Source organism: Grammomys surdaster, unplaced genomic scaffold (genome assembly GCF_004785775.1).
Source record: "Grammomys surdaster isolate TR1022 unplaced genomic scaffold, NIH_TR_1.0 126051, whole genome shotgun sequence".
Lineage (NCBI taxonomy): Eukaryota > Metazoa > Chordata > Mammalia > Rodentia > Muridae > Grammomys > Grammomys surdaster.
The window spans coordinates 5,251,668-5,275,079 of NW_021620862.1; the positions used below are offsets into that span (position 1 = coordinate 5,251,668).

The following is a 23,412-nucleotide window of genomic DNA, read 5'->3' on the forward strand; positions in this document are numbered from 1 at the left end:
CTTGATACTGAGGTAGATCCAGGCTGCCACTCACTGTGATTTATAAAAACTGTCAGTTAAGGCCATCCTCTGTAAGTGCCCAGCAAGAAAACAAGTTATAAAAAGTCTTTCGACTTTTGCTCAGGGAAAGTGCCCTCTGTGACATTGACCAGCAGAGAATTAGAGGATTCTCTTGGAGGTGTGGTGCTGCCATCCAGAGTCTGCCCTGGCTGTAGTTTATAAGAGAGAATTTAGCAGATGAGAGGTGTGTCCTTGAAAACAATCCAGGTATTAACAGTAATTTTTAAATTGCTACCTAAAGCTGACAGGTGGTTCATGCCTGTAATCCCAGCACTTAGGAGGAGGCAGGAGATCACTCTTGAGTTCAAGGCCAGCCTGGATTACACAGTGAGTCCCATACCAGCTGTGGCTGTGTGGTGACAAGATCCTATCTTAGAAACAGTAAAAGATGCTACCTAAAATAAAGCCTGGTGACAGACCTGGGGCCTGTGTGTGTCACCTTCTTTGTTACCATGTGTTAATAGTATAGCATGACCCAGACTAACCTCATCACCACAGTCCTGCTTGTGCCCTACCCCCTCTGAAGACAGAGGCTGTAGCCTAAGGGCATGGGAGGAAACCCAGCAACTTGGAGCAAGTGATAATTATGCTCTAATTACATAATGCATCCCTTTGACCCCAGGTCAGGCCGGAAGGACTTTGTCTCTGTTTCAGATTTATTTTATTGGATAGTGCAGGTTCTGGTGCAGAGATGGCTTCCATGTGTTTAGACGGTGATGAAATGGAGAACATTCCATCTTCTGGCGTCAGTGAGAAGTTGGAATGAAGAAGCGTGGGGGGAAAAGTCTAGGGTGGGGACTGTATAGACCCCATGGTTATGTTCACACCTGATCATCTGCAGGATTGTGGCTGATATGGACACAGCATTCTGGGGTGTAGCAGTTTGAAGAAAAGTTATGCAGCAGCTCAGAGCATCGTAGCAAAATCACAGAGCTGAACATATTTTTTTCTTTTACTGTTTTTATTACTGTAAAACATAAATTTGCCCTTAACCACTCATTGCCCAAAGTGGTTCTGTTCATTCAGTAGCTATAATTAGATTCATAAAATGCATAGTCTTCACTGGTGCCTATCCAAAACTCAAGCCATGCCAAACGGAACATCCATGTGTATTAAACGGTCATTCCCTTTCTCACTCTGTCTCTTTCCTAGTCTTCCACTGCTTTGCTTTCCTGTTTCCTGTATGTTTTTGTTCTTTGCTTCCTCTGGTCTCTGAGCGTATTTAAAACTGGTACTTACTGTCTTTGGTAGGCCTGGTGTTTATCTCCCTCAGAAACGCTTTCCATCCTTTTTTATTTCTTTCCTTACACAGGCCTCTGTTAAGACTTTGTTATTGGACGTGGTAAACCCTGTGATGGCAGAGACTCTGGGAAGTAGAGGGTGGCATTTCACTGGGTCAGCTTGGGTTCCTTTCCTGGCCTTTCCAGCTTAGCTCTGGGCTTTCCTCTAACAGGCTGTTTGTGGTTCTACCTCAGCTTTCTCTTCCTGCCCGCTGCAGAGCCTCAGATCATGGAGGTGAAAGCCCAGTGCTTTCTCTAAGCATTTGTCCTTCCCAACGAAGACTGCCCTTGTAGTTTGCCGATCACACGGGCACTCTCAAATGCCCTGCTTTCTTGAAGGACGTTGTTCCTGGCTTTCCCCCTCTGGCTTCAGATGTCATTTTGTGACCCAACAAGTTGTCAGCTGACTTTCTGATCACCTGACAATAATTTTCAGCAGAATCTGCCACTTTCCTGCCCTGGAGGGGCTCTTACTTAGATGACACAGAGACAAACACCTTGTCAGTTCTTCAGGTAACAGAGACAAGTCAGATAAAAGGGACGTGGGAGAGCGGGGCTGCCTCTCCTGCATTTTGCTTTGAAAAACCTAACTCTAGGGCTCTATCAGTACTATGCTTACCTGGTCATTGCTGCCTTCTAGACCCTTCAGTTCTCATCTGTCTGGGATAATGTCTCACACTCAGGTTTCTGCCTTTAAATGATCCAGTCACACAGTTCCTCTGCCCATAAGCCAGTAGTCACATCTCTGCTGAGCTCGCAGATGGCAGATACAAGGGGCATGCACACCAGGGTGCAGTCCTGGCATTTCAAGACAAAGGCTGTTAGAAGATAATCCCTGGGCTCTGCAAAGTGCTTCTTGGCCACCGTCAGGTTCTAAGTTGAATGGATCAGTTATGTGCCAGGGACACAGAACTGGATAAATGTTTCTCAGTCAAGATAAACTGTCTGATCTTTGCCCCAAAGCTGTTACAAATTTTTAAATCAAACAAAATTGCTTCTCAGTCTTCTGCTAAATTCAAGTATAAATGCTAAATGAAACCTTAACAGACAAGTGTTGAACTGTGTTCTCTTTTTTTAGAGCTTAATAAGGTTGACAGGTGTTAAGTTAAATTAGGGCTTGTGAGTTTGCCTGTCATCTGCAAAATGTATAAATAGCATCCTCACCTTGTTTGGTGGGTTCTTTAACTGTAACTCACGTGGTTTTGAAAAGGAAGGTAAATAGAGGTTCTTGTTTCTCTTTAACCATCTAGACTCATGTACAGTACACAGAGCAATCTCTGTATTCAACGAGACTTTATAGTGAAGGGGACATTGCATGTGGCAGTTCATGTTTTTATTGTTTACTTAACTATAAATGTGTTTTTACAAGAGAACTTTTTATGTACCACAAAGAATTTTAGTGATAACTCATGACACATAATTAACCTTCTTAAAGCGAAACATTTATAAGACTTATAGGGCATTGTTGCCAAATGTAACAATATCAAAATTACTTAGAAATATACATGAACAACCACTGAGCTTCCATATTACACTGTGAATGTTCAAGTAGCTATTATATTATAAAGTCATTTAGTACAACAGAAAGGTACACATCTTGTTAGTCTGTGAGTCTATTGTTACTCTGTGTTTCTCTTCTTAATTGTTGCCCTACTAAAACAAGCCCATTCAGTGCTGAGAAGAAATGATATATGAAGCCATGGGAAGACGTGAAGGAAACTTGAGTGTCTGACTAAAAAAGAAGCCAACTTGGAAAGCAATTGCATGTTACTGCTATACAGGGGACACAAGCCTACCCATGTTCACAGTAACAGTGTTGGTAAACATTGAACCAAGTCTGTAACTATCCTACATGCTTCTTTTAAGTGTTTTTTGTTAGTCTTTTGTTTTGTTTCATGTTTGTTTGTTTGTTTGTTTGAGACAGAGTTTCTGTGTATAGCTCTGGCTGTTCCAGAACTGTCTGTAGACTAGTCTGGCCTGGAATTCACAGATTCACCTTCCTCTGCCTTCCTAATGCCAGGATTAAAGGAATACTCCACCATGGCAAGATATTTTTTATTCTTATATTTTGCTTTTGTGGGGGAAGGGCCTTTTACTTAGTCTAAGCTGGCTTTAAATTTTCTATGCAACAAAGGACGACCTGGAACTGATTCTTCTGCCTCTGTTTTGAAATGCTGAGGCCACGAGAGAGTGCCACTGTGTCCAGCTTAGCTCTTTTTTTTTTTTAAAGATGTATTTATTTATTTATTTATTTATTTATTTATTTATTTATATGAGTACTCAGAACAGTCAGTGCTCTTAACCACTGAGCCTCTCCAGCCCCAGCTTAGCTCTTACTCAGTACATTAGGGGTATAAGCTTTACTGCTGTTTGCCTCCAAATGGTTTTCTTAAAAGGAGGTGGGGTGTGCAGTTTTATGTCTTAATGATCTTTTACATGACAGTGAGGGTCTGAACACACCTTGTTTTTTCCACCTGTATCCACTAGTTTATTTAGAGATAGTGATCTTAGAAGGTAGATTCTATTTTCCCCATGCTGCAGAGAAGCCAAAACAAAGCTAGGGAGTCAGAGTTTAAGTAACTTGGCAGAAGTAGAGGAAATACATGTTGGAAGCAGGCTGTCTGGCTTCCAGATTGTCTTTTCTCTGGTTCTTGGGCAAAAAAGTTTTCGATCTTTCTCTTTCTCCTTCTCCTCCTCCTTCTTCTTCTTCTTCCTCCTTGTGTTCCTCCTTCTCCTCCTTTTCTTCCTCTTCTCTTCCTCTTCTTCTTCTTCCTTTTCCTCCTCCCCTCTTCTTCCTCCTCCTCTTCCTCCTCTTCTTCCTCCTTTTTTCCTCTTCTCCTCTTTTCATCTTCCTTTTCCTCCTCCCCTTCCTCCTCTTCCTCCTCTTCTTCCTCCTCCTCCTTTTTCTCCTCTTCCTTCTCTTTTCATCTTCCTTTTCCTCCTCCCCCTCTTCTTCTTCCTCCTCCTCTTCCTCTTTTTCTTTTTTTGCTGTGCAAGGAATGGGGTCCCAGGCCTCATACTATTAAACAAGTCCCACTGCCTTATATTTCTTTCTTTTTTAAAAAAATGTTATTGTTAATTTTTTGTATTTGGGGAGGTCAGGCATCTATGTCAGGTGTTTTCAATTGCTTGTCCACCTTATTATTTTATATTTGATTGATTGATTGATTGATTGGAGACTGAGTTTCTGTGCTGGCTTGTTTTATGCCAACTTGACACAAGCTAGAGACATCAGAGAGGCAGAAACCCTAATTTTTTTTTAATTTATTTATTTTATTTATGAGTACACTGTAGCTGTCTTCAGACACACCAGAAGAGGGCATTCAATCTCATTACGGATGGTTGTGAGCCACCATGCAATTGCTGGGATTTGAACTCAGGACCTCTGGAAGAGCAGTCAGTGCTCTTAGCCGCTGAGCTATCTCTCCAGCCCCCAGAAACCCTAATTGACAAAATGCCTCCATAAGATGGGGCTGTAGGCAAGACTGGGGCATTCTCTTAATTAGTGATTGATGTGAGAGGGCCCAGCCTATTGTTGGTAATGGCATCCCTGGGCTGGTGGTCCTTGGTTCTGTAAGAAAGCAGGCTGAGCAAAAAACATGAAGAGCAAGCCAGTAAACAGCATTCCTCCATGGCCTCTGCATCAACTCCCGCTTCCACATTCCTGCCCTGTTGAGTTCTTGTCCTGCTTTCCTTCCATGATGAACAGTGCTGTGGTAGTATAAGCCAAATAAACCCCTCCCCCAAAGTTGCTTTTAATCTTGGTGTTTATCATAACAATTGCAACCCTAAAGAGGATAGTCTCTCACTGAACCCAGAGCTCAATGGTTTCCTATAGTAGTTAGCCAGCAAGCCTCAGGAATTTTCCCACATCTAGCTCTCCAGTACTGCTGTTGTTTGTAACAGATTACCTGGCTTCAAATTCTGTGTGTAGCTCAAGATGGCACAGAACTTCAGATCTTCCTCCTCCTGCTTGCCAACTGCCAGGGTTACAAATGTGTACCACCAGGCCAGCACTTGTTGTGTTATTTAATCATCAAAGTCTCTGTGAGGATCGTGACTGTTGTAGTTGATCAAACCTAGGAAAGATTTGAGAACTCATGTCCATTTGTGATGAGTAGCATTCTACTTCTAAGGTCACTCTGAGAAATAATGCTGCAGCAGGGCCCTGGCTCCTCCCTGTCCAAAGCTCTTTGACTTATGGACTGTGTCTCAGTAGAGAACATTGTCCTAAGACCTAAGATATAGGTGTGGGTGATTCATCTCTGCAGTTCATGGTGCGTGTGTGTGTGTGTGTGTGTGTGTGTGTGTGTGTGTGTAGAACATAAATAGGTAGAAGTGGATGAGGACTCTTCCAGCTTTTAAAATGTGTAACAACTAAGAGAGGTATGGAGTATTTTCCTAGGGATATAAAGAGTGTACTAGTCTATAAAAGTATTGGGTTTATTTGGTAGACAGAGAAAGGCAGGGAGGGTCTGGGCCAAAGGAAGGAAAGGGCTGCTTGTCTTCTATTACTAGGAAAGACCCTTTGAGACAGACAAGCTGAATGATGGTCGCCACAGAGATCGGTAGCTTACTTGATTTGAACATGAACATTGGAATCAATACTGCGGTTCTGGTGGAGGATGGGGTTAGCGCTGATAACAGTTAAAGTGGAAAATGTGGGCGCATCTCATGGGCCTTGGCTGGACTCAGCATTTAGCAGTGACAACTCAGAAGTTTGCAGTGCTTTCTCTCTGGGGAAATCACCTCACTGGGGTTAGCATTGCTACCTGAGTCCCCGCAGTCTCCTGGGACCTACAAGTAGCTCTAACGTTGAGGAGGTTCCATTTGTTTAGCTGTCTCACAGGGTGACATGTTTACCTTCCTGTTCAGGGCCCTCTAATTTGAGCCAGAACCTCAAGAGTATAGTGTACCTTTCTATTGGGAGAATCGAATCAAGTTTTTGATCAGGCAGTAAGTTGCATATATTTCTTTGTTTATCTTTTATGATATGCTGTGTGTATGCCTGTGTATGTGTCTGTGTGTGTGTCTTCATATTGAGGCCAGAAGACAACAGTAGATGTCAGTCCCTAAGCAGCAACCACTTTTGGTTTTCCTCAGACATAGTCTCTTCCCAGGCTGTACCTCACCAAGGGCTAGGCTGGCTGGTAGCAAGCCTTAGGAATTCACCTGTCTGACCCTCCAGCACTGGGATTAACAGAGTGTGCTACCATGTCCAGCTTTTTTTTTTAACAGGACTTCTGGGCATTGACTTGGGTTCTCATGCTTGTGGAGTGAATCCTTGACTCCTCAGTCCCTTCTTCCTTCTCCTCCGTGAGAGTTCTGCAGAAATGGTTGCATCAGTGCTCCTAGCAACAGCAAAGCATCATCCACTGAAGGAGGACAGCAACTTGCTGTTTCTGGGTTACTTTTACTTGAAAATTGTATCATGAATGCAATTGTCAGTTCGGTCTCGCCTAATGTGGTTGTTTTTTTTTTTCACTTTCTATAGGTGATGCCTTACCTGTAATGCAGACACTGGATGCAGAGTTGCTGGCTGCTGGCGAGGAGGAGACTGCCAGCATGAAAGGGAATGACCCGCCCAAGGCGCCATCACTACAGCCACTCTTCTCGATGATCCGAGGCGAGGTGGAGCAGATGGACTCTAGGGCTCTTCCCCTCTTCCTTCACCAGGTATGACATCACACCCACCTAAAACCTGGTTCTCCACGGTTGACTCATCCCGCCCACTCTTGACCCTAAGTGCATAGCTGGTAGAAAATTTGGCATATTCTGGGTGGTGGACACACCCTGGCCTTAGATGATTTGTTATTTGGTCAAGTATCCAACACCTTTATTGAGTGATTCAGCTAAGTACAAATAGAAATCAATATGGGAAGAGTTTAGTAAGCTCCAGCTGAGTGCCAAGAGGCCTGCTGGCCACTGAAGGAACAAAGGCTTCCTAATGCCTGTTCTAAAGAGGGCATGGGGGGAGGGCACGAGTGTGCAGATCCGAGCATGGGGCTTTGTACATGTCAGAGTAGACATGTCTAAGGGTCAGCTGCACAAGACAAGCAGTTAGCTTTGCTCAGTCAGCAACAGAGAAAAGAAGGCAGCTCCTAAGCTGGGTTGGTCAGGATGAGTAGGTGCTGGAGCTGTTAAAGCACTTACTGCTCTCCCACAAGACCTTTGTTCAACTCTCAGCATCCACAGGGCAGCCCACAACTGTCTGAAACTCTAGTTCCAGGGGATCCCAGCACCTTCTTCTGGCCCCTGCAGGCCTCAGACATGCAAGAGTTGCATACATGTAAACCCCATACATATAAAATTTTTAAAATTCTTAAAAGTTTCCTATCACAGCGTAGTGACTGAGCTGTGAAAGGTGTGGCTGGAAAAGGACAGAGGTGAAATGAGGGCAAGGAGCTCGCAGCAGGGAGAGAGTATTTGCCATGGTGAGTGACACCACAGATACCTGGAATACAACTTGGATTTTAGAAATAGAATTCTTCTGATGATTAGGTCAGTGTATTGAAAGGTAGAGAACATGGAAAGGGGAGCCCTTCGGGACAGCAGTGGGAAGCCTTCTAATGTATGAGATTCCTTGGGCAAACTTTAAATATTTGTGGTTTGCACTTTGTCTGCGGTTACAATGAAAATAATTGGTCCTAGAGAAAGCTTTTCTGTTTTGGGTTTGGTTTGGTTTTGAGATGGCGTTTCATGTATTCTGTCTGTGTAACTCAGGATGCCTTGAATTTCTGATCCTCCTGCCTCCTCCCACCAATGATTTGATTACAGGCATGAACCAGCATACCCAATTTATGTGAGTCTAGGGATCAAGTCCCAGGGTGAGCAAGTACAATGCCAAACAAGCTACACTTCTGGCCCTTCATTTTTCTTCTATCTCATTTCCCCATTTCAACCTTTGTAGTTAAAGAGTAGTAATTTTTTTTTTAAGTATAATACTTTTTGCACCAAGGCAAAAGGTGCATATACTTACAGATCTGTGTTATCCGCTGTGTGACTCTTGAACTCGTGACTTGCTGCTTGGCCGCTACAGCCTTGCTAACTTGCCATCCTTGCCCCTACACCAAGGCTTTCAGCCTTTGCTGCATTCACACAGTGGGTTGAGTTTGCACACAGTGTTCCTTTACCATGGCCTGCCATGCTCCGTGTGGTCTGTGTCTGTTGTCTCTCAATCCTGGATTCCTATCAGTCAATCTGTCTCTGTGTTTTCCAGGAGCTTTGGCCCTCCAGGTAAGCTGAGAATGTTCCTTTGTGGTGTAGATGGGCTGGCCTCAATCTTCCAGAGATTTGCCTGCTCCTGTGTGCTGGGATTAAAGGGAGGTACAAGGGCATCTAGTTTTGTTTTTTTAATTAATATAATTATATTGAGGATATGGTTTCTGGGAAGAGTGTAAGCTGAACATGTCCAGTCCCCTGCACCGGGGAATGGGGTTGAGGTGGGCCCAAACAGCTCCAAGAAAAACAAAATTCTTTTCAGACAAAGAAATAGTGTCCTGCATGAATTGGCTTATAAGAAGGTAAAGAAGATATTTACCCACCGTCTTAGAATAATAACTGGAATAGATGACCATGTGAGAGAATGACTGTGTGTTTGTAAGGTTGGGACGGCCACCAGCAAAGAACTTAGCAATTCATCCTTTATTGAGGAAAGAGAAATCAAGAAATAGCACATACTAGCTGAGTGTGGTGGTGTACACCACCAACACTTGGAAGGGGCTACATGGCACCCTGTCTCAAAAAGCAAGCAAAAAAAAAAAAATAGCAAAGGTGTCTGTAATATTGACAGAAAGAACTTCAAAAATAAAATATAGGTTAAACTTTTTTTCAGTTGCTTGCTTCTACTGAAAAATAGATCAAAGTGCCAGAGGCTATCGCTTTCTTACAGGCATGCACTGAAAGCTCCCTGCTGCCCTGGAAGCTCCCTGCCTCTAGGAAGACTGACCTTGCTTAGTACATGGCAAACTCAGTCCTGAGTGTTCCCAAGTTCTGAACATGAGGAAAATACTCCTCCCTCACACCCCTCCTGAGGAGGAAAAGCACTGGCCTCCCACATCCCTAGGTTATGCTAGTGATAATGATTGGAAGGAAACGTAATTGTACTAGAACTTTAAGAATGCAAATGTTGGTGGAGGTCCTATTAAGTAAGCAAAGTCTCTATCCCTGCAGGGTTCTGGGCCTTCTGGAGAAATCCAGGCATCTTATTGAGGTGGCCAAGAGAACCTCAGAGTCTTTCCTGCCAACCCCTCCCAAGGGTTGAGGAAGGGATTGAGGAAGCCAGTAACTTCCAGTTGGTTGATTTCACTCACTAGGTGTGACTTCAGAGACTTTCTGGGACTTCAGAGAGAGGAGGGAGACATTGGATGGCTCAATTTCCGCCCATCCCCATCTTCTAAGGGATTCGTTCATTCATTCATCTGATGGATACTAAGTATCCACCAAAGCAGGGTTACAAAATGATTAACTGGTGGGGGTTTGGGGTAGTCAGAAGCTGAGACAAGAGCATCTTGGTAGTTCAAGGTCAGCCTGGGCTGCATAGTGAGTTCTAGGACAACCTGAGCTACAGCATGAGACAATGTCGCAGAGTCTGGCTGCAGCCCAGTGCACAGTGATCCACTCCCATACACTAGGGAAGGTGAGGTAGAAGGCACAGCTTTGTTTCTTGAGGATGTGGGTGGCTCTGACCATTTTTAAGATGAAAATGATGCAATCAGGTCGTTTACCCATAAAGCCATGAGCCATCTGCTCTGCTGGGCTGCTTTTCCAGTTTAGATAAATGGGACATCAAGACTCTCTTCATTGTCCTGCTGGACTTTTACAGGGTGAAGATTCTGTCTGTCTGTTCTGACCTTTCCCTTTTACCCAGAACTGCATTTACTTTTGAGCCATGGGTTTTGTTATCCTCATGGGTTCAGAACTCACAGATGGGGCAGTGTGCAGCTGTGATCTCAGCACTGACCCAGGAGGATTGCTGCAAGGTTGAGGCCAGCCTGGTCTACATAGTGAGTTCAAGGTTAGCTCAGATAACAACAACAACTGACACAGAAAACATAAAAACTGACTTTATATTTACATTTTACAAAAAATTACATTTCTGCAGCCCCACCCCCATCTTATAATATAATAGTAATGAAATCCATGAACACTTCTCGAGTGGGAGCAGTTAGTAGCTAACTGTGTGCAGTGGGGCACAAATACAAAAGGCAAGGCAGGTGACCTTTAAAGGGGCAGGCATTTTATTTTCATGTCCAGGAGAAGAATTCTGTATAGCCCTGTTTAGTTTTCTCTAGAAGTCTGTATACGAAGGTTTCTAGCAGTTTCTGTAAGGCATTACCCTACAGTGGAACCTGCCTTTTCTAGCTCAGGGTGATTATACTGAGTGATACCCCAGATGTTGGCAGCTCCACACTAGATATGACAGAAATGGTGGACCTTAGTTTCCCCAACACCCAAGAACCAGCTCTGAAAGGTTTCCCAGCATGCCACTGGTAACACCATTACATGACTTTCTCAATCAGAGGATTTACATATGGTCAAGGATTGGCAGTTTCCAGTAGTTCATCTTAATATATCTGTAACATAGTAGAATGATTTGATAAACACAGACTCTTCGAAACAACTTAGTTCTTTTAAAATTTGCAAAGTAAACTGAAATTCTATAACAAAGTATTTAATCATCTTCATAATATGTATAATTTGGTTTTTTTAACTTAAACTGATACATAACGTATCAGTATATAAGCTCAAAATTTTCTCTACACACACTGTTTCTTCTGGGAGATCTGACTACTGTTGCTCCTCTCCACTGCTGGGTATAAGTTTAATAGCTACCTTCTTGTTCTTTGTAATGGCAGGTCCCTAGGAAGCAGAGACAGTGATCTACAAATGAAATCTTAGACTAAAAACCTAGAGGAATCAGTAGAACCCATTCTGAGTGTGTAAGCTCTGGTGCGATGGCTCAGTTTGCAGAGGTGCTTGTCATCAGGCCTGGAGTCCTGAGCCAGTCCCTGGAACTCTCACTGTGAAAGAGAAAACTGACTCCAGCAAGTGTTCCTCTCATAGCCACACGTAGCAGTCATACACCCACACAGATACACATAGAAAATAATGGATGTGATAGCAGTGTAATGTAAAAAATAGTTATGTGGAATAGTTTAAGTATGGCCAGTTATGCTAAAATTTGTTAATAATTCAGCATACTGGTCTGGTCATAAATACTGTCTTATGAAGGTCTTAAAAAGTGTCTTAAGTTTTTTTCCCCAAATATAAAAATAAAATATATATGTAGACACCCAGAATATGAGAATCACCTACTTATATAAAAATTCAGCGACTCAACTGAAAAGTTCAGTATAAACATTGGTGAGAACTCCCAGAACTGGGTTGTCCTTGTGGCATTACAGGGCGCACAGTACGAAGATAATCACCTCAGAGTACAGTTATCCTTGTGTTTACTTATTTTCCTGTGCTGTGTATTGAACCCGAGGCCTTGAACCATCAGGCCTGTGCTGTACCACCAGCTCCCTCCCGGGCCCATAAAGTTGTTGAACACAGAGCATGAATGGATATTTCTTTACGTGTTTGCTGCATTTCTCCAGTGTCAGCATTGGGGCTGTCCCGTTTCTCAAAGCCATGTTACTATCCCACAGAAATACACAGCAAAGGTCGCTGCTTATTAGGGAAAAGACAATTTTGAACTCTTATGGGAACATAAGTACTTAACATCAGCACCAGATAAAATTATGCAAAGGGGTTATTCAGTGGGAAATAAAGTATGGCTGCATTTCACATCTCTTGGTGTGGGCCTGGGGGCTGGCCTTACCTCCACACAGCACTCGAGGCAGGGCGTGCAGCTTCCTGCAGAGGGCAGAGGCCATCTGTCCCTAGTGTTTCAAGGTCACTAGCAGCCCAGGAAAGATTGGCAAAGTTGGATATATGGACTCAAGTGTCGATGTTAAAGTGTAAAATGATATTGTGCTCACTTTTGTACGTTCCTGTATCTGGTGACGTACTGCTGGATTAGTGAGCACTGGGTTGAAAATAAATGTGAGCACGCATGCACATGACTGCAAAGCCAGGTGGGCTGCAGGGAGGAAGCACCTGGGAGACTGAGGGCCAGAGACGAAGTGGAGTTCAGAAGTTTTTAAATGGAAGAAATTCTTAATTAATTAAATAATTAATTTATTTATTGTATCTGTCTGTGACAGGGCTCAGTTTGTCCTGGCTGGCCCTGAACTCCTGGGTTCAAGCTACTCTTTTGCCTTATCCTTAGTAGCAGAGATTAAAGTACATGCCTGATTTTTTTCTTGTTTTCTTTTTTTTTAGTTTAAAGATCCTTTAGAATCAAACTGTTAAGTGAAAAGTCCTTTCTGGAATCAGCTCCTGAGACCAGACTCTCTCAGACTCTCTCTAGTTCTGTATATTTGTGGCACTGCACATGTTAAACTGTTAACAGTTTACTTACCCTGGGTCTATCTCCCTTGTTGTTGTTGTTGTTGTTGTTGTTGTTGTTGTTGTTATGACTGCCCTCCCCCCACAAACACACACACTAGGGAAGCCCACTGCCACTGAGTTACATACATCCCCAAGCTATGTCTATGGTTCTAGGGATTGGATTCAGAGCCGGGGGCATGCTGGCCAAGCACTGTATCAGCTAGCCTGGTCTTTTTAAAAATAGCAGTACAACACCAGGCCTATAATTAGCACTCAGAAAGTAGAAGCAGAAAGACCAGCAGTTCAGAATCATCCTTGGCTATATAGTGAATTTTGGGGAAGCCTGTGCTACAAGAAATCTTGTGCCAAAAATAAATAGGTCTAGGCACAGGGCTGGAAAAATGGCTGAGCAGTTCAGAGCATGTAGTGCAGTTCCAGAGAACCTGAGTTCAGCTACCAGCACCTGCACCACGTGGATCACAGCTGCATCTAACTGCAGCTCCAAGGAATCAGATGCCTCTGGCTTCTGCAGCCACCTCCACTCACATGGATACACCCACACACAGTCATACACATGATTAAAAACGAAATAACTATTTTAAAACAGGACGGAAGTGATGGCTCAGGTGGGAAAGTGCCTGTTCTGCAAGCATGAGAACTTGAGTCTGGATCCCCAGTCTCCGTGCAAGCAAGGGAACAAGCAAGGCAGCAGTGGTGGTGACCAGGCCCCCACACACATCTCAAGAGCTAACTGGCCACTCAGGGTAGCTAACAGGTGAGCTCCAGGTTCTATGGAACACCTTGAGTCAAAAAAGAAGGTGCATGGCCAGGCATGGTCACACCTTTTAATCCCAGCACTTAGGAAGCAGAGGCAGGTGGATCTCTGAGGTTGAGGCTACATAGTACAATACATTCTCAAAAATAATACCAATAATAAAGATGAAGAACAATTGCAGACAACACCCCATTTCAAACTCTAATATGCACATGCATGCACATACAAACACACTAAACTCTAATGTGCACATGCATGCACATACAAACACACTAAAAAATTAATAAATAAAAATATCAGAGCATACTCTTACCTCATTACAGCCCAACCATTGAAAGGTGGGAGTTAGGTCATTCTCAGCATTGAAGGCCACCCTGGGCTACATGAGACGTCCTCTCAAACACACACACACACAAAAACCAGAGTCCCATGAGGTTTTGAGCTGGTAGTTTTTAAACTAGAAATGAAATGGTGTTAAGGTCTCATGTAATGTGACATTTCTGCTCTGTGTGTGTGTGTGTGTGTGTGTGTGTGTGTGTGTGTACACCATGGTGCTCATGTGGAGGTAAGGGGATAAATTTAGAGAAACTCATTCTTTCTTCTACCTCATGGATCACATGGCTTGAAGTCAAGTTGTCAGCCTAGGCAGACACATCTCACATCTTAACCCACTGAGCCATCTCCCTGACCTCATCTCCCTGACCTCATCTCCCTGACCTCATCTCCCTGACCTCATCTCCCTGACCTCATCCCCCTGACCTCATCTCTAACTTTTAATTTATAACAATGATCTTTTTAACCTGTCGACCCCTGCTGCACCTTTGTAAGCCTATAGCCTTCCCCTCATCCCTAAGCATTCTTACTTTTTAAGGGACTAAATGAAACTTGCTAGGTTGACTAGACTAGGAAGAACATAGTGGTGTGGAGGCTGAGGAATGTCTGTGCTAGCTTTGCTGACTGCGCCTACAGAGTTCCTCGGAGCTCATGGCTATGGAGAAGTCATGTTTGGCAGTAGCCTATCAAAGCAGCCTTACGAGAGCTTGCTGTCTCCCCAAGCGTGCCCTTTCACTCAAATTCTTCTATCTTCTTCTGTCTTTCCAGGTAGCGGAAACTTATTTCCAGGAAGAGGACTGTATCCTTTCTAAATTACAGACAGGAGTTCATAGACCACTTGGAAGAACCATCTTTTTTTTTTTTTTAAATTGAGGTCCATGCAACAAGATGTGCAGACCAAATGGTTTCAGCAAGTTTTGGCAGTTGAGCATGCACTTATAACCACCTCAAAGAGCATAGTGTAGGAAACACATCACTCCAGAAAACCCCCTAGACCATCTAAATGTGGCTTTCCATAAAGAAGCCCTACGTTTACCAACATTAAATATTTATGGTCAGGAGAATGGGGAAAACACGTGCTGCCAGGAAGGAAAACATTAAAACTCTGTTCGACTTGACTCTCTTGCACACGAGTCAGACATTGACATGGTGGAGCGAGCATGCCAGACGGCAACAGACAGTAACTCCTCTGACTGCATGCTGCAAGCGTGGTCCTAAGCTGTGCACAACAGGGCCGTGTGAAGAAAAAGACATCATTAGGTAGTTTTGTTGTTTGGAAAATATCATGTTAAGATCCATCTGCATCATTAGGCAATTTAAATTTAAGTTTTAATGTCTCCTCACTAATAGAAATGTTTTATGATGCACAGATGTATATTGCTACAAAGGAAAGATTAGGTCCTCACTAGTAACCAACAAAATGATGTTTCCCAGTACAGCTGACATAAGCATCGGAATAGGAAGCATTCAGTCCTGGACAGAGGAAGCGGGGGACTTGTGCTGCTTCTTCTGGGCCCACCTTATGGTCTCAAGGATTGTTAAGGTGATACAGGAAAGGGGGGCTGAGCCTCTTAGTGCTCGTGGGAAGGACACAGAGCTGAACTTTCCTGTCCTCTCTCTTTTCTGGGTCGACATTTAGAACATTGCCCAGAGGAAGCTGGACAGTTGGACAGTATTTTGTGACATCCTTAGATGCAAGTCTGTGTGATACAGATGGGACACCAAAAGGTCACAAGAAGATCAACAACAACGAAAAACTGGAACTTCATGATAATTAGGAAAGTCACTGCAGTGAATTAATTTTTTTATAAAAGACCCATGTCGTGTCATGTTTCCATTAATTAGCATGTGATACTTTTGACTCATGGGAGAAAAGTGTCCAATTAAAAGTAAGAAAAGGGTCAGGGAACCAGAAAGAAACACTTGCCTGAAGGGTGTCAGGAAGTCATCTAAGGAGAGAAATTAGAGAAAACACACAGACTCCAAGATCTCCTGTGGGCCCTCTTTCCAATCAGATGGAATGAATGAATGTAGACCTGTAAATTAGGTTAGTGTCAGACAGCCTGCCTACCAAGGGCAAGGCCCAGAAGGAAGGAGAGGGAAGGCAGACAGTCTGTATCTTGCTCTTCATTGCTTTAATGACTTCTAAAAGTTTAGTCCTTAGGTAAAACTTTTCATTTCTGTGTGGAGATAGTGTGGAACCGAAGTCCCTCTGCGTCACTGTTACATGTGTACATATGATAAGATGCACTTACTTAAGCCAGGGAACCGCAAGTCAGATGTGCTTACGTTTAAAAATACTTCAAGTCGTCTCATCTCTCATCTTTTTGGTCAGGTCTACATTTCTTGTCCTGTGTAGGACATTCCTTGGCAAACCTGGGGTTTAGTGGAGAGAGTCTTCATTTCTATTTTCCTCAGATTTTCTATTCAGATGAGAAAGCAATGAAATTCATTCAGCTTGAACGACTGTATCATGAGCAATTGCTTGCAAATCTTTCTGCCATTCAAGAGCAGTGGGGTAAGTAGACTGACCTGGAACTTGGAGTTAGTGGTAATGTAACAACTTGCTATGGAGAAAGTTAGCTAGATGACCTGGTTTTGCATGTTAAAAGGATACAAGTTACTGTTGCAAAGCACAGGCTGGGGGTGTAGTTTAGTGTCAGACAGCCTGCCTACCAAGGGCAAGGCCCAGAAGGAAGGCGAGGGAAGGCAGACGGTCTGTATCTTGCTCTTCATAGCTTTGTTTTCTAATTGTGTTAAGTTTTGAGTTGCTTGAGAAGCTAACTGCACATTAATTATTATAGTGGAGCCTAAATACATTTTGTAAGAGCCAGTGACTAACAAATATTTTAAATTTAGAAACAAAATGGAAAGCTGTCCAGCCACATACAGTGACACCTCTGAGGAATTCAGAAAAGGGGTTTAATGGTGAAGATTTTGAACAGCTTGCTAAAATTTGCACAACTCATCAAGAGTAAGTATGACATAATTTATTTAAAGTAAGTTGGAGTGGATTGAAGATATACAGCACATTGAGTATTGAAATGTATGATCCATTTCTTTGTTTTCTTGACATTTTCAACTTAAGAAATTAAACTGAGTATAATAATTTCTTTTTAAACCTCACCTGGTTTCCATAGGCTTAGAGGATCCTTCTACTGAAAACGTGGAGAATTCTGATACTTTCTGACTAAGGGGTCAGACGAGTCAAATGATCTAAGTTGTGCATTATGACTTTTTCTTGTTTTTTTAAAATCATTATTATTTTAATTGTATTAAATATGTATATCTATATATTCATTACTGTTGTTTTGGCTGTTTTCCAGTGTTTGTGTGTCATAAAAAAAAGTTGTAACCTTTTAAAGAACCGTCTAAACAGCACAGTATATAGTGTTTAACCTACATGAAAGAAAAGTTCATCTACCAGCTGCTTCTCAGTTGCTTGATCTGTGTCGAGGAGCTAGGTTTTTAAGACTAAATTATCCTAATAGTTAAGCTTGTTGTTCTGCATATCTTTGTTCTGAATTCCTCATAGGACGGCTCAGAGCTCTGAAGGCTAAAGGAGTGATAGTGGTTACGGAGGGCCTTTTTCCAAGCTTAGGCCCCCAGTCCACACTACAAAGGATAAAGGACTTTCTGTTCTACTGGTAACTTTGTCTCCTCCTCTTCAGAGAAATGGGCAGTAAACTAAAGCTCTGCTATTGATAAGGAAACAATCCCAAGCAATGCCGCTTAGCTTGTGCAGAAAAGAGAGCCTTTGCTTGGGGAGCTGACCGTGCTGGAGACCAGCCTGGGGAGAGCTCCAGGTTCAGATGGATATGTCCATTCGGCTCTCTGAAGATGGTTTTCCTGTGCTAGGCAGCGTCATCCTCATTACATATTTAGAACAGTAGATACCTTTAAAGTAAAGGTAATTTACTTTCAGTATGCTCAATGCAGACACCTGCACTGGCCTCCCGAAGGAGCTCACAGCTTCTTTGTGTGGCGTACATGTTTGAGATACTTACTTGAACGTGCTATGAGCACGGTATCTTTAGATCATTGTACCCCAAATTATGTCTCATTATTTATAGTTCACTGTATGAGCCTGGTAAATTTTTCTCTATCATAGTTTATGTGAACACTTGAAGGTTACTTGTCTGACTATGGGTAATTCCAATGTAATTCTCTTCTGTCATAATCTGTTTCAAACTGAAATTTTAAAATGTTCATGGGGTGTGAAAAGCACCTGTAGCCTGTTTGGGACCTTTAGGTAGCAATTGGCTGTCGGAGGAAACGAACACATGCTGTAGCTCTCCTTTGAACCACAGAAGCTGGTGGCAGTATCTCAGCCCTGGGAATGTTCTGTGCTAATATTAGAATGCAGAGACACTCTGGTTTTTTATAGTCATTTTAGTGACATTTGTTTGTAAGCATGCTGTACTTTTAAAACTAAGTTTTTCTTCTTTTCTACAGCCCTCTCTCGTCCAAGCTTAAGGTAAGCTTTGCTTCTGGAAGCATTCATGGGGAGCATGTCAGCACCTTACGCTGTGGGCTGGACTGAGCTAGAAAACCTTCCCAGCATGCTTGCAGTTTTCTAGCTTAATACAAGTTTCTCAGAAAAGTGGTGACCATCTTTTCCTTTTTAAAAACTTTTTAGATAGCACCTGTGGAACACTCACCAGGGAGGAAAAGCTTTCCCAGGGCAACAGTGTCTGAGGAGCCACTGGAGAGAGGAGCAGCAGCCAAAGAGCCAGGTCCGTTGCAGAGAATCCTAGAGAGGAACAGAGGAGCCCTGTTCCCTGTGGTATTTAAAGTGTTAGATCTGAAGTGCTGGGTTAGATTTTTTTGTATTTATGTTTTTTGTACATATACTTTTAAAAAATAGAAAACCCATATTTTTATATGTATTTCCATTTTAGATAACTAGAAGTAATAGAATATAAATTCTCTAAAAACCTAAATATGTTCTCTAATGTCAGTATGGAAAACATAATATAAAATGATTATAGTAAATGGTCTGAAATGGCTTTGGTGTGTTTGGACATTCTTTATTGTTTAAAAACAACAACAAAAAACACTATTACTGAACAGATTAACCAAGTACCAACCTGTTCTATAAGCCTAGCTGTGTGTGCGTGTGTGTGTGTGTGTGTGTGTGTCTGTCTGTCTGTCTGTCTGTGACTCTGTGTGGGAGGGGGATGGGGGAAGGGAAGGGAGAGAGGGGGAGAGAGAGAGAGAGAGAGAGAGAGAGAGAGAGAGAGAGAGAGAGAGAGAGAGAGAGATTCATACCACTTTGTGCTTTGTATCAAAAAGAGTTTAGGAAACATTTCTAAATGCATTTACAAAGCTTTAAGAATAAATACATTTTCAGAATTTTTTTTATCCTGATGATGATTTTATTATCAATTTGTATAATGAACCTTATGATCCTGGGCCTGAAATGTTTTAAAAAGAGATGACAAGAGTTTTGAGTGAACATCCCTGACAGTAAAGATACGGTTGTTGCCATCCACTGACTCTCTGCTCTATAAAAGCTCTTGTAAAGTCAGTTTGAAATCTTCATTCCCTTTTCTCTTACAACACAAATTAGGGATCTTGCTTTGTGTCAACCATACATGCTCAGTTTTTTGTGTCTCTTTTCTAGTCATTTTTTTAATATCAGAAACCAGGGTAAATTAAGCTTTATTGCAACTTAATAGATGTGGTGATGTACACCTATAATCCCAGAAATGAGAGGTGCAGGCAGGAGAGCAGGGACTCAAAGTCGTCCTCCTTGGTTCCAGGGTGAGCTCAAGCCGCCCCGAGCTCTAGAAGACCCTGCCTTGAGTGCGTGTCCCCACATACACGCTTGCACTATTACCTTCAAGATGAAGGATGGTCTCCATGTCACACAGTTTGAGTGTGGCCGTGCCTCCATGTTGTATGTGTTGAGAAGATTGCTGAGTGTGACACTGGAGCTTAGCACTACGTGCAGCCCGGCCCTGCGTGCAGCCCGCACTACCTGGTCACTGCATCTGACCTGACTTCTGCTGTGCTCTCTGTGGTACAGATGGAAACTCCTTTAAGGTTTTTAAAAAAAGTATTGAAAGGCCGAAATTCAAACCTGTTTCTGCTTCTTGTCAAATGTCTTCTTTGTATGTTCCGCTTTGTCCTGAGCACTAAGAAGCTGTTCCAGCTCGGAAAGCACATTTTTAAAGGTGCAGTGTTCAAATTACAGGTCTAATCCAACAGACTTTCTGTCCTTCATTCTGAATCAACTTCACTCTATTTACATTTTTATATTAGTAAGATTACCAAATACTTACTCAATATTATCGTGCCTTAAGTAGACACTAGTTTTCTAGTTCAGTACATTTAAAAAAACAATAAGTGTATTCATTGTAATATAAAAGACCAAAACATTCAGAATTTAAACTTTTTTATTTATGAGGACTGAATCATTCATTTATTTTAATATGCTTTTTAATAATCATTATTTTTCACTACATTAATACTATTTATTAACCACTTAGCATGTGTGTTCTACCTAAGGACACTGCAGTGTAACAGATAGCATTTCAGTGTGAAAGGGTTTGAATAATTTTGTGTCACACATGTACTCATGTGGCCCCCTCTACCTTTGTATGTAAAGCATTGTTTGGAATTCAAAAGCAGCTTATTCTTCTTCAGAGATTGAAACCTGTCCCAGCATGGATCCGAGTGGAGGCCGGCTTGAGGAGGAGCCCCAGGAGAGCAGCCCCGGCTGTCATCAGATGGACTGGCAGGCAGCTTCCCCCGACCTTCCAGGAACTGCAGGGAAGGACCACTTGGAGGAGCCGCCCTGCAGCACCAATGCCACACTGGAGCTCCACACCCAATCCCCAGAGAGCGCTGCAGGGAGCAGGTTAGGGCCAGCTGCTGCTGAGAATGCCTGTGAGGACAGCAGCTGTGTGCAGGCACCTCCCTCAGAGGACCACCCCCATGTGGCCAGAGATCCTGAGGTGGCCCCTCCTAATGAGTCAGTGACAGAGCCGCAGCTCTTCCTGAGCGGAGGCAACACTGCACCGCCTGGGTTAATTTCAGAGGGTAAATATTCACAGACACACCGAAAAGAACTCTGCCTTCCACTGCAGGACGCATTTGAAGCGCTGCCCAGGGACCAGCCTCAGAACTGGGAGCCAGCCGAGCCACGGCAGGCTGATGTCACTGCCAGTGATGGTAAATCAGCACAGCATCAGGCTGGCTTGGAGGCCGGTTCCAAGAGTATACTTTGTGATGACAGGAAAGCCTCTGATGTAAGCACACTGTGTCCTGAAGTGTGTATGGCCCCAGAAGAAAGTCGGGTTAGGGAAGACCAAGTGAGTAAGGAAACGGAAGACTATCTAAACAGCCTTTTGGAAGGATGCTTAAAGGATGCCGAAGATCCCCTGTCCTATGAGGATATCCAGGACGACGACTCTGACCTCCTCCAAGACCTCTCTCCTGAAGAAGCATCCTACAGTCTCCAGGAGAATCTGCCTCCTGAGGAGAGCACACTCTCCCTTGATGATCTGGCGAAGAAAATAGAGATCGCAGAGGTAAATCAGAGACGAAGTACAGCTAGAGTAAGATGCAATCTCATGTGAAAATGTTGCTTTGGTTTTAAGCTTAAGGGGACAGTTCTGTTAACATAAACATTAATTATTGAATTACTTGTATGTGTCAAATAGATGGTGTTCAGTCATTGCAGTGTGTACAGTTCAGGAAGCTATGTCTTCTGCCTCTAGACACAGAGGCACGGTTACCAACGCCATATTTCTTTTTCAACCTTGTGAGTTCAGTTTAGCATTCTCAGGGTCTCAGATGAAGACAAGATTGGTCACACTCGATGATGAGTCTTTCTCCTCACCTTCACAGGAAATGAGATGGTGTATGTGTTCCAGTGTAGTACCATGCATCTCTAGATCACCAGAAGCAGCCTTGACAGAATAGTGGAAAGCTTTTCTGACAATGACACTGGGAGGTGCTTGGTGGGCTTGTAATCTATTAAATAGAAGAAGAAAAAAGAGAGAAGAGAGAAAGATGACTGTTGTCCTTTATGTCATAAGAGAATTTTAAAAGTCCTGGGAAGAAAAAAAATAAAAAGCTATTGTGGGGGGGGGGGCGGGGGCGGATAAAATAAGTAAGTCTAGGAAAACAGAGGTAAAATCCATAGCAGATATCCTAAGGGGGACAGCAGGAGAGCAGAGTCACACTGGGGAGCTCCAGGGCGGGGCCCCCAGGTTCACCAGCCTCCTGGGCCTACGTTATATCTCTCTGAGCCTGCTTGTACTGGAAAACTTGAGGCCAGTGTTTCTGAGTGTGTCATGTGTTGTCACAGGTCTCCCCCCAACCCCCGCCTCCGTTTGGTTGACCCTTGACCTCATTCACATCTGTAAACCCTGCCCAGTGGCAGGAGAGTCACTGAGTTTGAGGCTGGCCTCAGACATAGTGAAACATTGTTTCAATCCTCTAAGATTCTCTTGGATAGCCACTGTGTTCTAACAGCATTACCTTTGAAAAAGATGACTTCAGGAAGACAGTGGAAAAATAAAGCAAAAATACGTAGCAACTCCTATGTGACAACAGAGCTCTGTGACAGGCTTCCTGGGACCATTGATCTATTACTGTTTAATTCCCTATAAACTATTTTTTTCTTTCTTTGACAAAATTAGATTTTTTTTAAAGTAAAACCTTAAGCTCAGTAGTTATTCTCATGTTTGCTCTTACCAGAGTCCCTGATTGTCAGATAGCTTCCACAAAACTGTGATATTCGTGTCTTAATTTTCTTTTATCAGAATCATTTCTCGGAGTATACTGAGTGTCTGCTCAGTCTGGAATAGTTAGATACTATGTGGTAGGGATGGTCGTACAGCATCTGGAATATAATGTAAAAGGGTTAAAATGGCTCTTGTATTGTATAGACCTCAGCACAACTTACAGAATAGTTTTTGAGAAGCAATAGAACTGACAGTGATGTGCCCAGGCTGGCTTCCAACATTCAAGGTAGCCTTGAAGTTTTGATCCTCTGCCTGCCTGCCCCTCCCCAACCCTCAAGTGCTGGGATTACTGGAGTGCAGCACACTTTTGGTTTGTTTGTATTAAGGATAGCTCACGAGAGTCTTGCGTGTGCTAGGCAACATTCTGCCGCTGAGCTACACACACCCCAGCCCCTACTTTTAAAGTTTTTAATAATTAGATTCTGAAAACGTAAGTTTTGGCTGAAGTACAAATGTGCTTTAGACCAGCTTGTGCTTTATACTTGCACTAAATGTCTACAGTCATCCATCTTGCACTGTTGGGTGCTATAGAGTCTAATGAGAACCTTGGGTTTATGGAGCTCCCTCCTGTCACAGCTGAGTAACAACTGATTGTGTCTGGCTTCCCTGTTCTTGTGGTTCCCAACAGCTCAACAGAGGGGTAGTTTAACCATGTGCTGCAGCCTGTCACTGTTAGTCCCTCTTGTGGCATCTGCCAGGGACTCTGACCTCTCAGGGCCCTCTTCTGCTTGAAGCTCTTAACCACCTGGTGGTAGGGAGCTTGTGTCTT

General features: G+C 43.1%; 1 protein-coding gene across 1 annotated transcript in view; it reads left to right on the top strand.

Annotated features, from left to right (window-relative positions):
- The window catches only part of Cnst (consortin, connexin sorting protein), an 80,575-nt gene that overhangs the window by 42,667 nt on the left and 14,496 nt on the right, over positions 1-23,412 (top strand). The window contains exons 3-9 of the mRNA XM_028755275.1: positions 6,835-7,016; positions 14,653-14,683; positions 16,316-16,402; positions 16,744-16,858; positions 18,340-18,361; positions 18,524-18,620; positions 20,536-21,422. Of these exons, the coding sequence (XP_028611108.1) occupies positions 6,835-7,016; positions 14,653-14,683; positions 16,316-16,402; positions 16,744-16,858; positions 18,340-18,361; positions 18,524-18,620; positions 20,536-21,422 (1,421 nt within the window). The remainder of the gene's footprint in view (positions 1-6,834; positions 7,017-14,652; positions 14,684-16,315; positions 16,403-16,743; positions 16,859-18,339; positions 18,362-18,523; positions 18,621-20,535; positions 21,423-23,412) is intronic.